At 36.1% G+C, this 16,701-nt stretch overlaps 1 protein-coding gene across 1 annotated transcript in view; it reads right to left on the minus strand.

Annotated features, from left to right (window-relative positions):
- CHST9 (carbohydrate (N-acetylgalactosamine 4-0) sulfotransferase 9) overlaps window positions 1–16,701 on the minus strand; it is a 218,012-nt gene that overhangs the window by 168,080 nt on the left and 33,231 nt on the right. The window contains exon 2 of the mRNA XM_004683803.2: window positions 11,416–11,620. Within this exon, the coding sequence (XP_004683860.1) occupies window positions 11,416–11,536 (121 nt within the window). The 5' untranslated portion in view covers window positions 11,537–11,620. The remainder of the gene's footprint in view (window positions 1–11,415; window positions 11,621–16,701) is intronic.

The raw sequence follows: 16,701 nt of genomic DNA on the forward strand, positions 1-16,701 counted from the left end.
CTGATCTGAGCTATAACTCACCTAATCACTGGACACTGGTAAGTCTCTACTCTTGAGAGATGACAATTACATCTTCGGGTTTCCTGAACTTAGTGTCAATTCAGTTAGTGTCCATCTATTCTTAAAAATTGTTTATCTGTTTATTACCCCCCCCCCCCGTACTCTTAGCTAAAGGGCCAAAGTGAGGTCTTTTGGAATTATGCAGTATTTTCTAAAAGGAAATTTACATTTAAAGGGAAAGATAGTCTATGATGCCATGAAAATAGTATAGCCTGTCCTGGGGTTACTTAAATTCTACAGAAACAGAAGAGGGAAAAGACTGGGAAGGGCTTAGCAGTAAATGGGAGAAATGGTAACAACCAGGAAAGATTTACTCATTTCCCTAGGACAGTCTATTAGTTCTCAGAATTGCTGTTGGGCAACTTGGCCCAAAGCAGACATAAATAATGTCATAATAGAAGAGGTAATTTTTACTCCCTGCCAACAAGAATATAGACTGTTAGCAATTGATGAGTACCAACAAGACTCTCTTTGTAAAACATCTCAGAAAACCTTAGGTCTATGCATCTCAGACTGGGCCAGGCAGATGAAATACTATGCTGTCACCTCTTCAAAACCCTGCCCCTCTCAGAAATCCCCTCTCTTCCCTGTAGTCCGTGCCTGTCAATGACTTTCATCAATACTCAAAGAATACAAATATTGATAAATGTGTGTCCTTATGAAGTTATATGAGCCTTACAAGGGAGTTTTCTTGTAAGGGAAGGCCACACAATTGTTTGCCGTTATCATGAGGATTCATTAGTAGTGCTACTCAGTGTACACACACTCGGTATAACAACCCAAAGAGTCCCCAAAGTCAAAAGTGAATAAATGAATATTTAAGAATTCCAGATGCTAAAAATACACCTGAGATCTCATTTTCTTCTTAATCAGAAATTGCTTCAGGGAAGAAAGCTCTTTGACTCCTGGAATCCAACATTAGCCAACTTAACTTTGCATCTTGGCAGAAATCAAGGATAACCTGACTCTTGCCAACTGTAAACAGAAAGTATGAAATTTCGATTTGAGAGATATAAAAGGGAAAATCTGCCTACCTGTTGCTGGGAGTTCAAAAAGATTAGTACTATTTAAATTTCAATGGGTAATGCCACTGTCAAATTTAAATTGTTCAGGTTTTTTCAAATGTACACTTTCCTTTACCGCAAGGTTTTGATTTTAAGTACAGCAGCATTTCCCCATTTATTCTAGGTTGCTCATAACTCTTTATAGTTCTTCCCAAAACAGCATCTCACTTTACAGTTTGGTTCCAGGTTGCAGCTATGTCTTTTCCCCTAGCTTTAGGTTATCAGACATACCTTTGATCCAAAGCAACTCAAGAGTCTCTACTTAATTTTCTGCCAGCAGTTCAGTGAACGGACTTGTGACATCTGTTGATTATTGAATTGCTTCTGGGGATGGATCTAAAATACAGGACTGACCCTTAATGTCAATCATAAAATTCTGAGTCCAAAATTTGGAGGCAATTTCATTGTTTACAGTGTATTCTGGCAATGTGATCATAAGCAGCCTGGCTGCTTTATGGATTTGTCTCTCTCCTGAGCAAACTTAAAAGAAGGCTTAGTAAAACCTACATTGGTTTATTGAGTGTGTGAAAGCTGGTTGTTACTCTTGTTCTCTCCTTCCACTAGATATTCTTTTGACTTTATGAATCTGAAGAGAGTTTTAAAATTGAAGATCTTTCCAAGTGTAATAAATATGTCTTTTTAATCTAATTATTATGCAATGGGTCATACAGAAACCAAGAAGAGCTTATAATAAAAATCATTTGTATTTTAAGTGTTTTTTGTAAGAAATGCAAAATTTTGTGAGCCTAATTTATATGAACTAATAATTCATAATAAATTGGTTATAAAAGTAACTTGAAAGCTGTTCCTAGGACTCTAAAATGTATAAATATTTATGTAGATTGTTTTTCATTTGCAAACAACTATTAATTGTGACTTTACTCATAGTGTACTTGATAAATATTCTAGAATGCCACATTTATCATTCTGATAATCTTATTAAGACTATGTTTAGGTCTTGCCATAATTATTGTGTTGAGTATGCAGCTTCAGGATGCAAAGGTGGGCATTCTGCCTCTGTACCGCTTCTTGTCTGAGTAGATCTGAACCATTTTTAATGTCAGTTTTTGGCCTTCACAATTTTTGAAAAATTAATGAGGAAAATTCTCTCTCCATTAAAAACCTTTCATAAATATGTAGCCAGCAGCCACCCACACAACAGTTAAATGTCATTTGAAAAGAAGAAAATGGCATCTTCCCAGGATGTTTTGTTCTTTCTCTGAGTTGGACCCAAACAACTGAGAAGCTTCCTGAGTTACAGCTGTTGATGTGCCTGCTGACAACTCTGACCCCACATTTTTCTTTACTGGCCTTTAAAAATCACTAATACTGTGGACAATAATTTTGCACTGTGGCCATATCGATGGGACTCCCTACGCAAGTTTGAAATATCTAGAAAACAAAGAAATCCCAGAAGGTTAAACTGAGACAAGTGATCACTCTGAGTAAAAAAAAATAAAAGTTCAATAGCACACGTATAAATGTTTTCATTACAGAGAAATGCCCCCCAAAATATTATACTACAATTTACATTAAAAGTAAAGTACTGTATGTTTTCCAAATGTATGTCACTGAGTTAGATAAAATTGTGCACTTTCCATGAAATCAGATGGTGAATTTTCAAAAACACTGACAGAAAATATTTTATGGTAAAACAACATCGGTATACCTCAGAGAGATGGCCTGTACCCATATTTCTTTTCCAAAGTTTTTTGGAGTATATTCTAATTGAGCTGGTATAATCCTAACATAGCCAAGGGAAGTAAATGGCAGGTGTAGGGGAGTTAAAGTGAAATCACCCCCTATTGCCACCTTCAGACCTCACAGGATCAGGTGGGAGGTTGAGGGCGGTGAGCATGATAATAATCACTCCAAAGTCACCATTATGAGTCTTTAATAGGGAAATACTGGGAGCACATAAATGGGGCAATTTAACATTTGAGATACAGGAAGTGTTTTCTAGAGGTACCTGCTTAAGTTTGAGACTTCCTAGACAGATCAAGGAATTGAGAGGAGTTTAAGACAGTTGGAGGGTAAGGGTAGCATGAGTAATATGGGAAGAAATAGGCCTGGAGAGTTATGAAACAGAGATCATAGCCTAAGAGCTCTCACACTCAAATTATAGAGTTTAGGTTTGTTCCATGAGCCTCTGGAGCCACCAAAACATGTCACATGGGAGGAAGAAAAAGGAAAATGGATACCTCATAAATGAAGTCCAACTGAATAGGAAAATGGGACAGACTTTTGGGAAGAAATGGTGAGCTCAGCTTTGTTCTGAATGAATTTAAAGAACTCTGGAGCCTTCAAGTACAGACACCCAGATAGTAGAAGGTGCTTTAGGAAACCATGGGGGTAAGTTTTCTGGGGACAGCATCACACTAGGTGAACATGTAGAGTGAGAAGAAAAGAGGCCAGAGGGTAGAAATCTGGGGGAACATCAACATCTAAGTGGTGATACAAGGAAACAAGTGGTCTTCAGAGGGAAGAGAGAATAGTGTCCAAGTAGAGAAGAAAGTGGGACACCAAGAGGAGGTAGCATTCAAAGGCCACTAATATCTAATGTTACAGAGAGCTAAGATGAAGACTGGGCAGGAGTTACTGGATTTTATGACTGAAAGGTAATCAGTTGATGGGCATAGACTAGTGAGAAGAGTGAGTAGAGAATAATAAAGAGGAAATGGTGACAATAAAAAATTCCTTTAATATATGAAAAGGGAGGGAAGGGATAGACTGGAGAAAAGGAAGATGTGATTGAAGGAACTGAGTATTGAGTTGTGCTTTCTTTTAGACAAGTGAGACTGAACCATGTATGAATAAAAAGACAATGAAGTAGAGAAAGAGCTGAGAATACAGATAAAGTGAAGAACACAGGATGGGCAGCATCACTGGGGAGGTAGGAGCTCTTGGGAGACAAAATTGAGTAGGAGGAGAAGTAGTTGAGAGATGACTCCAGGGTGTGGTAAAATAGATACATCATATATTAGAAGGAAGCTCTCAGAGTTTGCTTTGATGGGAAATTCCCTTTCTATGAAGAAGAAGTAGAGCTGATCTTCAGAGGCAACAGAGGGAGCAGATGTGTTTAGATCACCAGGAAGACAGTAACATGTCAGAAACTGCCTCTCTATAAAACAAGAGAGAAAAGCTCAACAGGAAACGTAGGATTGCCAGGCAGCATTAAGAGCCTTTCAATTTATACCAGTACCAATCTGTCTGGTGTAGTTTCCTATCACAGTCAACAGTTGCCAGATATAAAAACAGCCAGCCAGATGATCTTGAGGAATGACACTATGAAATGTAATATTCTGTAAAACATTTATTAGGCTTCTTCATGACCTGAGCAAAACAGTCTCGCAACAATACCTCAATTTGATTAAGTGATTCTAGAAGAGTACATTTCCCCTAACACCTTTAACCTAGCAAAGTGAGGGAGGCTGACCAATGCATATTGCTATTCTAGCTACTGAGGAGAAATAGCTCCATTAATAGGATAATCATTGATTAAATAATTTCTGTGTTAGACATATCCCAACATGATTATATAGTTTGATTAGTCACCTGACAATGGTTTACTTCTTTACCAGAGGAAACAAGAAACCTCCAGAGCTACAAAGTCACAAACAGAATTAGAATGCACTCACACCCAAAAGTGATCAATGTAAATCCCAAATAAACAGCAAACTGTGTTCTGTCTCTGGAACCTCACTCGGATATTTTTCCACCAGACTCTTTATTGGGGTGTCCTATGTCCAGGCACTGTAATCCTGACCCCATGTGAAGCTATTAGGTCGGGAGGCAAGTATGAAAAATGTTATCAACTCAGGCCATCTCATGCTGTGAAGGATGAGGACAGTAAAGAAGAGGCTAATGATTAACTCTGTTGGATTAGTGCACAAATATTTACTTTCAACTCCATATAAAAAGCTCAATATTACTTTTTGCATCCTATGACAAGGAAAAATAACACAGAGAATACTTAATGAAAACTAAAGTTCTTCTTTATTTAAAAACAATCCATGTTTTCTTTTCAAGTAGCATTCCTCTTTAACCTGTGGTGAACTGGATACCAACTGTGATGAAACTTTCCACCAAATCTCTTGGTTGCTTGAGTAACTCTTGAAACATAGCTTTCAAAAGAAAATTAGAGTAAGTTGTTCCCAAAGACAGTGGTCTTTGCTATTGAACTTTCTTTTGAAGTCTGTGGCTGTTTCAATAATAAATTCTTCTCTCTTTACAGTTTTTTCAACTGTAGAACAAAAATCGTATCCTAGCTCCTAGTGAGTCATCTGATTGGAAATTTCTCTATTGGCACCTGGAAGGGCTCATGTCATTTTAAGACACAACTAGTAATTCAAATGTGTCCTGATTCCTTGTGAAGCTTAAGGGGTAGTGAAGAGAAAGGAACCCAGGAGGCAGGAAAGGGAAAGAATAATTTGTGACAAATAGATGGTCATCAAAAATTGTGTTTTAGTGCCAGTTTTCTATATATTGGCTATGCAAATGTAACCCCTAGGTTGTTCCTTTATAAGAGCACGGGGCTAGGAATAGATGATGGTTTGACATTTAAGAGAGTCTTTTTTTAACAAAATAATTAGAGAGTTTGGGCTAGGTGGTGTAACATGCAAATCAATACTCACTAATTGGAGTTAACTTGCCTATTGCCATGAATTATTTAGTGAGTGAGGTCTTTACACTCATACTCAAAGTCCACACTAATGATCTAGTAATTATTTTAATCGATTCTCAATGAACTGTTAACTATTCTGCTGGCATACCAATAAGCAAGCACAATAAGAACAGTTTTTATGTGCTACACTTGTACCTTTTACTTTACAAGTGAAGGAAAATGAACATAAAAATATCAAATATTTCTAAATCCATTTTACTGGAATTAAGGTTACAAATATTTGTTGTGTTTTATGGAGTTCTAATTTGGGTATGGATATCCTAGAGGAAAAGAAATCAAAATCTGGAGAGATGAATCAATTTGTTCAAGGACACAAAACAGGCTAGGAGTTCATAGCTGGGTCCCAAGGCTTTCCACTACAAAACACTATCTTCACAATGGGAAGGTCCTGAGGCCTGTCTTGTTAATATTTCCTTCAGATGTAAAATGATAGCCATAGTATTAAATATCTCCTGATCATAAAAAATTATCTATGCAATTTCTCCAGTTCCAAATTTTCCTAACAACCTATCTGCTAATGATTTACAGCAAAATACTTGACCCTTAAGTGCTGATACTGAACCCTAAACTAAATTCAGAAATCAGTACTCATTTCTGATGTAAAGTGAAAGAAATGAGATATCAGATAATAAAATCTACTTAAAGGTATGAAAGAAGGGCCCTCCCTGGTGGTGCAGCGGATTAAAGCACAGCACTAAGAAGCTAAAGCCACGTCAACGTGAGTTTGATCCCTGGCCCGAAGGTGACCCTCATGGCGCAGCAGACCTCTCCTGACCTGCCCGCTGCTCCCCTCAGCAGTGTACTTCACTGACCTGCCTGTTCTACTCCCTACTCTGTCACTGGTGAATCCTCTCACCGCCTCTGCACCTCTGGCCTGTACCCCAGCTCTGTACACATAAATAAGTAAAAAAAGATAAGAAAGAAAAGTTAAGAAAAAGTTCTAAGTGTAAGGTCAACATGTAAAACATCATTTATAGCTAAAAAATTATTTGCCCTGAACAAAAATGCTCAGTATTTGTTCAGGTATTTTCACTACTTTACATATTTTAAAATATGTATTTTTAAATACATGGCTCATGCAAGAATAGTAAACTTTTTTTTTTAATGTAGAGTATTATGGGTTCAGAGGAAAGTGACTTAAATTATTATTTTCATAAAGTGTTTAAAAATCTGGGGTTTCATTTGTAATGAAAAAGATCAGATCTTGTTACGGGGAAAAAGGTGAGGCTCATGAAATGCCAGGAATACAATTAGAATAAGCAGAAGTTAAAAAAATGAGCTTTGGCTTCATGTATGGAGCTTTCTAAGTTGAGGGGATGTAGTCATTCAGATGTGCTGCTGCAAACACATATGAAGCATGGGTTAACTGTAAGTGCGACCACTGAGCACGTACATGGGATATATTTATATACCCCATGTTATGGGATGGGAAACACTGAACTAGTAAGTGCGACAGACAAGTTCTCTGTCCCTGTGGAACTCACAAAACAGTGACAGCTGCAGATAGAAAACATAATTAAATCAACAGCTAGTTAAAGAAATAGGCTGTTGATTATGATTACTTCTCTGTGGAAATAAATATGATGGGAGGGAGGTTGACTGGACTGTCAGGGAGATGGAAGCAGGTGATATTTAGGCTAAGTCCTGGCAGGTGAGGCTGGGAGAAGAGCACCCCAGATTCGAAGGGAGACCTGACCTCAGTGGGCCCAATGAGTCAGCAAAGGACTTTGTGAATGGAGGCTGTGAGTGTGGCCCCAGGCAGTACAACCCCCAAGCCCCCACCCCCACCCCCACCTCCATTCTCAGGGCCCAAGGAGAGAAGCTTTTGTTAAAGAGAATGATAGAATATTGAAAATTTTTGCAAAGGAGAAAAATTTTGAACAGGAGTAATCTGATTTACATTTTTAAAGAAGGAGATGGTATACAAAATGAGCTTTAAATTCTTTTCTAAAGCTTAGCTTCCAACTTACCACATGTACAAGACAACTGTGTGCCATGCTCTACTAGTGTTCTATTTAGTGGTGTGGCTCCACCTAGAGAAAGGGCACCAAACTGCACGTTTCAGTAGTAATTGGGGAAAAGACAACCCATTCTTAAGATTCATGCTAGATTGGTCCTCCTGGTGCTGCGTGTTTCCCACTGGTAAGTCTGCACTGCTCTGATGAGATCCTACATGCCTGCTCACCCTCCCTCCACCAGCAGTGCTCATTATAGTGCTTCCATCTGGTCAAAAATTCCATCACGTGACTGGCTAGGGCTCTTTCTCTGGTCCCAACTTACTATTTTACTTCATTATAGAGGGTCAATCTTTTTTTAATTTTTTTTAATAATATAATAGTTTATTTTTACATCATTTGGTGCCTTTTCTCATCTCAGCTGTAATCCCCTTGGACTTCCCATCGCCAAATCACCCATGTGCCATCACTGTAGTCCAGTGCATTTCCCTCCCCCCACTGTTTTTGATCCCATTCCCCACTCTACCCCCATAAAATGTCTTTGGTAATATAGCTGTTCATTATTATTATAATTTTCTCACCAGGGCATTATACTCCTGCTATAAGTGAAACCATCTGGTCATCTTCTTTTTGTTACAGTAGACAATCCTTTTGTACTAAGGCCTTGGCCTGAATTCAAAGCCATTTTCTCCCTTACAACTCATAAGACTGTGGCCTCCTTGATAACAAGCATTATATCTATTTCTCTTTTTTATTTCTACATTCACCAGTTTTTTGCATCTGTGATTGTTAGGTTTCAAAAATTACTGTTGAAGGACCAAATGTCCTGATAGGTTGGAGATCCTTCTGGAAACTGACTCTGCTCTCTGTACTTAATCCTGTCATTCTCCTTCCAACTTGTTTTGTGAAACAGAAAGGCAATATGCCAGATAGATTCTTCCAACTATTTTAACAAGAGCTGGAATTGAGCCTTTCTCTCTTTTTCCCTCTTAATCAGTCAAGGCACAAGCTTGCTATTGTTTTCCTGGATGGTAGCTGAGTCTTAATTGTGATAACACAGAAAAAGCAAGTCTGATCATTTCCAGGACAGTAATAGCTCACATGCATTTGCACTGCTGCTTACCAAGTGCCATTCTAAGTGCTCTGAAGGCATGTCTCCTTCAGTCCTCACTGGAATGCTATGTGGAAAACATTATTATCCCCATTGGACAGCTGAGGAAATTGAGTCTCAGAGAAGCTAAACATTCAGGGTCCTAGGTGTAATTAGATTTGAGATTTTCAAGATTTCTTTGAATGTAAAACTTATACTCTTAGCAACTAGGGAAAAATTATAAAATTTATAATAATACATCAACATGCTGAAAATAATCAAAAATTATATAACTGAAGATTTACAAAATGAGTATTATTGTGGGATTCTCTGTTGTGTAACTAAATGGATTTCAATTTCTCTGCCCCCATTTATTCCTCTTCACCTCCAAAACTTCTTACCTCTACATTTTCTTTCATTACCACATTAGAGAATATTTAAGATTACATTTTATAATTCAAAAGCATTTTACTTCTAATAGGAAAAATCCACGGGCACTAGAAAAGCACAGAAAGTGGTCTATATCTTAATCTACTTTAAAGGCCTCAAAGAGCTCCCAGATATATAAGTGAGTCTATATGATCTCAAATCATTCAGAGTTTTAAAATCTGTTCTGCTTATGGCCGATATCTTGGAACCAAACAAAATCTTCTTCTCTGAGTGACAGTTCAAAATCTCCAAATGACAGATTCTCCAGTTTTCAACTTAACATCAGAGTCCACAATGAGATATTTTCTGATTTAAAAAGATAGTGCCTTTAAAAATTTCTGATGCTCCTGATGCTATTTGAAACACAAGTAGCAGTCTCCTGAGAAAACTATGGAATTAAAACCCAGGGCACTAGCCTAGAACAACGTGAAACCCAAAAGGAGTGTTTTTTGAAGAAGAATAAAACTTCATTACAATAGTTATCTACAGGAGTTGTCTTAAAGTTTATGTTTATGGTCACAAGTGGATGTGCAGGTTAAGTCTTCATGCAAAATTTGCTGCAAGACTATGATATTAGCAGACCTCTGATGAGAGCGCTGATTCTTCCTCCTTGCCTAAGGTCCAGTTTGTGGTTTGCAGCAAGTTTCCAACCTACTTATTGATTCTTTTATTAACTCATTCCATAAAACCCAGTGACGGCTTCCTATAACATCTAGACCAGAAGTTATATTATAGGAGGAATTGTCTTACATATTTTATTACCACTGGTATCATTAAGTATTATAAGTTATAGTAAATTATTACAGTAATATAGAAAACAGTAAATATTATAGTTTATATAAATGTGAATTAATAAGTTTTGACACTATATTACATATGCTCTAGAAAATACTTATAAGCAATTTCTTTTCATAAGGGTTACTACATAAATTGAATAAATCTAAAGCATCTATGAGGAGAACCAAGGAAAGGGAATTAAAAAATGACAACAACTTTTTAAATTATCGTATTTATGAGTCTATATTAAATCATCTCTTAGAGGAGATTCATTAAGCTTTATATTTAGAATAATTTAAAAAATAGAAATTGGATGCAATTAAGAAAATCATTCAGTTTATTTTTCTTAACAGGCATAAGCTGTAGTCTATTTCTACTGAATTCCATAATGCAAATATACATATTTTTCTATGATGTTCTAGAACATTGTATTTAGTAATATTATTACTATTATAAACATTATCCAATTGAACAGTAACAGTGTCTCCAATAAGCAACAACTACAAGCTGAATATGGAGTACAAGACGAGTATAGCCAGATCAGCAAACTACTACTGATGGCCCAAATGTGGTCTACCGCCTGTCTGCACATGTATGTATAATCTACATACGGCTATGTATGTATGTATCATCTACAAAGGTGATCAACCGAGCTGACAGATACAGAATCTAAAATATTTCTTTCTGATTTCTTAAGGAAATCATGTCTACTAAAGAAAGGTATTAAAGATTTTCCGATCAATTTTGACTATCAACTCAAATATTAAGAAGCATTAGAAGTTTCACTATACCCAGCTCCTTTTAGAGCTATGTACAGTACTAACTGGATATACCAGAGGTAGGACAGGTGTTACAATTTGAATAAACATGTTCTCCACAAGGAGTCTTTGCTCAGCTGAGGGGCTGCTAAGATAATGGGAGTTTTAAGTACTGTCCCAAGTCACCAAGCAAATGCCCACCAGCATAGTATCACCATCCTTTTTCTTTTTCTTTTTTCTTTTTACTTTATTATAGCTACTTTTTTTCTGATTTCTTTTTTGTTTTCTCTATATTCCTCCTATAAGTGAGGCCAGCTGATATTTTCTTTTCCTTTCTGGCTTATTTCACTAAGCATAATCCCTTCCATCTCCATTCATGTTGCTGATAGATGAGTGGATCAAGAAGATGCGTATATTTACACAATGGAATATTATTTAGCAATCATCACCCTTTTTTAGGAGCTAAGGATTTCAGTTGGTATCTATCTTTTGTTGTTGCTGGAAATGCTGTGACTTCCTTTTATCTATAAATAGTACAGCTTATTCAACTGAAAATGAGCACTATAGTTAGAATGGGAAAACACCATCTATGTCATACCTGTATGTTGTTCTTCAATCCAGACTTGCAAATACATGAAGAGGAGTAATCCTGCCACTCCAAATATCAGCACCGAGAGGAAGACTTGTTTGGGGTTCATGACCAGTTCAGAAGGCTGCATTTCTTCTCATTTCTGAAGATGAGATTGCTTTATTTGCAGGCCTTTAAGATTTTCTCATTGTCTTAAGTGCATTTTCCACGAAATCTGGAATTAAAAAAAAAATCCACCTTATAACTTGTTCATTACATTTCTTCCCAAACATGGTAATAAATATGCAGCATCTCAATGACAGTGAAGATGAACACTTACTGTGACACTCTGAAGACAAAAGAGACTCAAGCTGATGTCCCTAGAAGGGCAATTTTCTATTGTGAACTTTCATCTTATCTCAGGAACGTATTAGCCACAGTTAATAAGTAACACCATAACATTTAATTAGGTGAAGTGTGGTCAGACTTAAGCCTTTCTGTGTTGTAAAGGGCAATGAAGGGCTCAGGTTACCTTAAAATGATTGTGATGGAAAAACAAATAATAGAACGGATTATTGAAGAAGGGGTTTTGAAAAACATGTTCATTGAATGAAGGGAAAAATCACTTCATGTCTTAAAATGCATATAAAGTTCAAAATTGGAAGGTTCATCTGTCATTTTCCTCTCATATGAAATAAAAAGATTCTCCAGCTCAAAGTTTACTCTCAAAATACAACAAAGGCATACATAGAAGAACACTGAAAATTCACAGTTCAATGTCCTTTCTCACAATTACACTGGAGAACAGAAGTCTCCCTCAGATTACAGAAAACTATTTAGGTAATAAACAGTTTCCTTTATTTAACTGAAATCGCTTTGCTTTAGAACAATCATTTTTATATAATCTTAACTTATTTTCAGTCTCACCCTCTATTGAGAATCTAATGAAAATGCAAACCTCTCCTTAGAAAACTATAAACACGAAGTTGCACATAAAATATCATTATAATCTCTCACTAAAATCCAAATTAAGAATCCTGTTTCCTATGAATAGGCATGCAAAAATGCAGTAGTTTGCAAGCTAACTCACATCATTAGCAGCAGTCTAATAAGGTCAGGGTCATGGTTTTATACAGTTTTATATCTGACACTGGCCAAAGACTTTCGCTCCCAAGCACAGGCACACTGTCTATAAGATGTGGAATAAACATTTCCTCGACCTGCAGACATCACACACATTGTTGTGTCTTTCTTCTTTTCTTCCAAATATGCCTTGAAAACTTCTGGAAGAATAGTCCTTATTATGAGGTGGTTGGCAAGGAGTGAGTTAAAGGTTAAAACTGCTGTGAGAAGTTGCTGGACTTCACCTATTTTTGGCATAAGCAGTTTTCACACAAACATAGAACTTCAATGGTAGCCTAAGAGGTCAGAATTAGAAGTGAATTGAGTGGATGCTCTTCTTTTTAGAAGAAGGAAATCTGCCAAATTGTTAAAAGGACTTATGCAGAACAAGCAAAAGAAGTCGGTTCATAAATACATTTAAAAAATATTTTAATTATTACCCGAAAGGGGCCAGAGGGAAAGCTGTAGTTGTCAGCGTCACCTGAGGCTCTTTCTCAAATACACTTCTCTGAGTTCCCTGAGGAAGGGACAACTGTGAGTATTTCCATAAGTGCTTTTTTCAGATTTCAAGATTTTTTTCATTTTGTTAGTAATGTTTACATAAGCAGGAGAACTGAAATTATCATCATTCTGCTTATTTGGTGAGGGATACTTTGCTCTTATATTGACTCAAAATTAAAATATTATGAATTTTTCCAAATACACACAGAAATTAATAGTTCTCAAGGGAGAGTTGAAATCTGAGGTTTCCCAAAGTTTAATCCCTCAAGAAAAGCTAAAGCTATAAAAAGAAGCCAGGGTTTTTTGTTTTTTTTTTTTTTCTTGATGCTTCAGTTAAACAATACAATTCATAGATCAATAAGAAATTTCAGATAGGAGGAAACCAGTTAAACAAATCTACTACTAACAAAGAAATAGTTGTTTACAAAAAGAGATTTTACAATCTGTCTACATAATTACAATTTATCTCAGAAAAAGAGGATAGAAGAAAATGCATAAATCAGAACAGAGCCACAAACCTGTGGGACTGGAGGGTGTGGAATCCAAAAGAAGTGCTCCTTGGGGGTTGCAAAGGAAAATTATTGCCTATGAAGTTGGAAAAAGATTAAGAATTTGCCCTTCCTTTCTTCAGGAGATGTTGCTATATTCTGACATATCCTCCTGGGTAAGAAGTCAGTAGAAAAACCATAATTGTTATTATGGCAGATGTGAGTAGGATTGAGTGATTAAAGCCACAAGGCAGAAAGGCAATCTGGTGTGAAACGGAGAGATACGTTTGATTTTCTCCCATCTCAGTCCATTAACCCAACATTGGCATTAGGAAATGGCTCTCATTAAACAAAGGTGAGGCAATAGGAGCAGCAGTATTGCTTTAAGCAAACCTGAAGGTCAGTTGTGATGGGAAAACACACCTATTTGGTGATCATACATCTACCTCCAGGCCTGCGGAAAAAGTGCAGACTACTGGAGACTGAAATTACTTGGAATAATGCTATTTTATGTACAAGCATTATACAACATTTCCATGGTCAAAGGCTTCATGTCTTTTGTACTCTTCTCTCTCTGCTCGGAAACACAGTACCTTGAACCTAATAGGTACTCAACAATGGGTTGCACTGAATTGAATTTAGAACACCAGTAATGAAATACAGATAATTGATGAATTTTCAGTTGTACTTGTAAATCTTTAGTTCTAATCTTAAAAGGAAAAACAAGGACGATTGAAATACTGAAAAGGTCATATGTGATGCTATTAAAATACCTGTTTATTTTTAATGACATATCCCACTGATTAATCTCAGGCAACTGTGAAATATTAAAAAAATATCGTCTTGTTTCCAGTAGAAAGAAGTTATTTTTTTAAATAGTGATGGTTACTAACAGACACCTTTAGATGACAATCCCATCTTTGACCTCCCCGTTTTTACACAGATTGTCATGACTTATTTGGCAAACCCAACAGGAAGTCTGAGTATTAGAGAACCCCTCATGCAGCCCATTTAGGCGAGTCCCCCAAACCTTGGAGCAGTCTAGGGGATGGGAGAAATAACCAAATCAAGTTCAGTTTGTGTTCTGTATGAATTTTCCAAGCTAATATTACTTATATTCAAATAATGAAAATATTCTTCAGTATTTCTTTTCCAAAATGTTAAAGGTCATGCCTGGTATTTCAATTCACCTGAATTTACTTCTGCATACACTGTAAGCTATGGATAACATTTGCCCACTACTACTTATTGCATGGTTTGTCATTTACTGCTTTTAATGCTGATTTTATTATATTTCAAATTCCAATATAAGTTTAGTACTCACTCTTCTGTTTTATTGGTTCAACCTCATCTTAATTGTTTATACAAACATCTGGGCCTATCTTTTGAGTGACAGACTATGAATCTGATTACTGATATAATTTTATTAATGTTTATGTTACTTTTTGAGTGAACTTTAGAAAATTATAATGCCTATACATTTATCATTTTCTCTTAGTTTCCAAATTTAAGTTTTTAATCAATTTTCTGTTTTTTTTTTAAGGTTACATTTCCTTACAACTATATAATTCAAAGATATAGTTTAGTTTCCAAGTTTGTAAGTATAAGTTTCCAAGTTTGTAAAGGTACATCTTTTTTATTTGACGTATACAGCACACAGGACTCCCTGGTAGTAAAGGGGTTAAGTCTCACACTATCAGTTATGGCAACCACTATGGCCTGGATTTAATCCCCATCTCCAGCCAAGAACTAATGGCACAGCAGATCTCTTCTGTCTTGGCTGCTGCTCCCCTCAGCAGTGTATTTTAGTAGATCCACCTATTCTGCTCCCTACTGTCTCCGGTGGGCCCTCTCACTCCCTGTACCTCTGGCCTATACCCTAGTTCTTGTGTGTGTGTGTGTAAATCTTTAAAAGAATAGAAAAGAAAGCATACAGCATTGGATACCCCCTTCAGATGTAGTCAATGCCTATACTGCCAAAGTAACAAGGGGGCCCTCCCAGGAGGCACAACAGATTAAAGCACAGCACCAAGAAACTAAAGCCACTTCAGCATGAGTTGGATCCCCACCTGCTCCTGAACTGACCCACATGGCGCGGCAGACCTCTCCTGTCCAAAATATATACTACTTTAAGTCTTCCCAGTATAAAAAGATGAGTATCATTGTTCATTTGAGGTCTCCGTAAGTCATTTAACAAAATTTTATTTTCCTTATATTAAAAAAGTACACAGCAATTCTCTATTGTTGGTTTTGCTACATCTTATTGGTTTCATTTCTTTATTTCTTTATTCATTCTACTTTTATTATTAGGAATATGTTGCCTTTTTCCAAAAGTTTTTGATTTGAAAATAATTTAAGTGCTTTAGATCTCCTTTATAAAACACACCTATGTAATGCTAACTTCCCTTAAAAGTACTTTAGCAGGACTTTACCATGTGCTTTTTACATGTATTTACAGAGTCATAAAGTTTTGCATATTTTACAATTTAAATTACCATACATTTATTTTAAGCTCATTTTTAAAACGTTTACTTTATTCTTTCTATATTTTATTTTCCATTGACTATTTTTTTGCTAAATTGTACTTTAAATAAAATAATAAAATTCTTTAGTATAATTTTTTCTAATAAAATTTAGTTTTTATAAGAAACTTAGCACATTCTACACTCTCACTGAACACTGTCATTTTACTGCGATCATGTTTGACATTTTCTGGCTAACTTCATCATTTAAAAGAAATATTTACGATATTAAGTTTTTAATATTGTACCTTCTCATTCACTTCACTTCAAACAAATACTTGAGTCAAATTATCTTAGATTTTGTATGTAAACATTATTCTTCTATTTGTCATCATTTCTGGATTGAAGTTACAGATTCTTACCTCTCAGATTAATAACCACTGTCTTCTATCATTCATTGATATTTTCAAGAAGTCAGTTGTCAATTTAATCATGTGAACATACTGTAAAATGTTCTGGGATTGACTGCTCTTTGCTTCAGTAGATGAGAAAGCAAAGCCATCTGTATAGACTTACAGTCTGTGAGGCACCTATGCAAAATTTGCTGCCTGTGGGTTAATTCAGTCTTTCAACCCTCCACAAATGATCAAAAATAGTACTGAGTGCCTGCATACCCTTTACACAGCTTCTTCTGGCAATTAAATTTTATATAACCTTAGGCAAGTTTATCAGGACCAGGAGTT

The sequence above is a fragment of the Condylura cristata genome, unplaced genomic scaffold, assembly GCF_000260355.1.
Source record: "Condylura cristata isolate star-nosed mole 26May11 unplaced genomic scaffold, ConCri1.0 scaffold00016, whole genome shotgun sequence".
Lineage (NCBI taxonomy): Eukaryota > Metazoa > Chordata > Mammalia > Eulipotyphla > Talpidae > Condylura > Condylura cristata.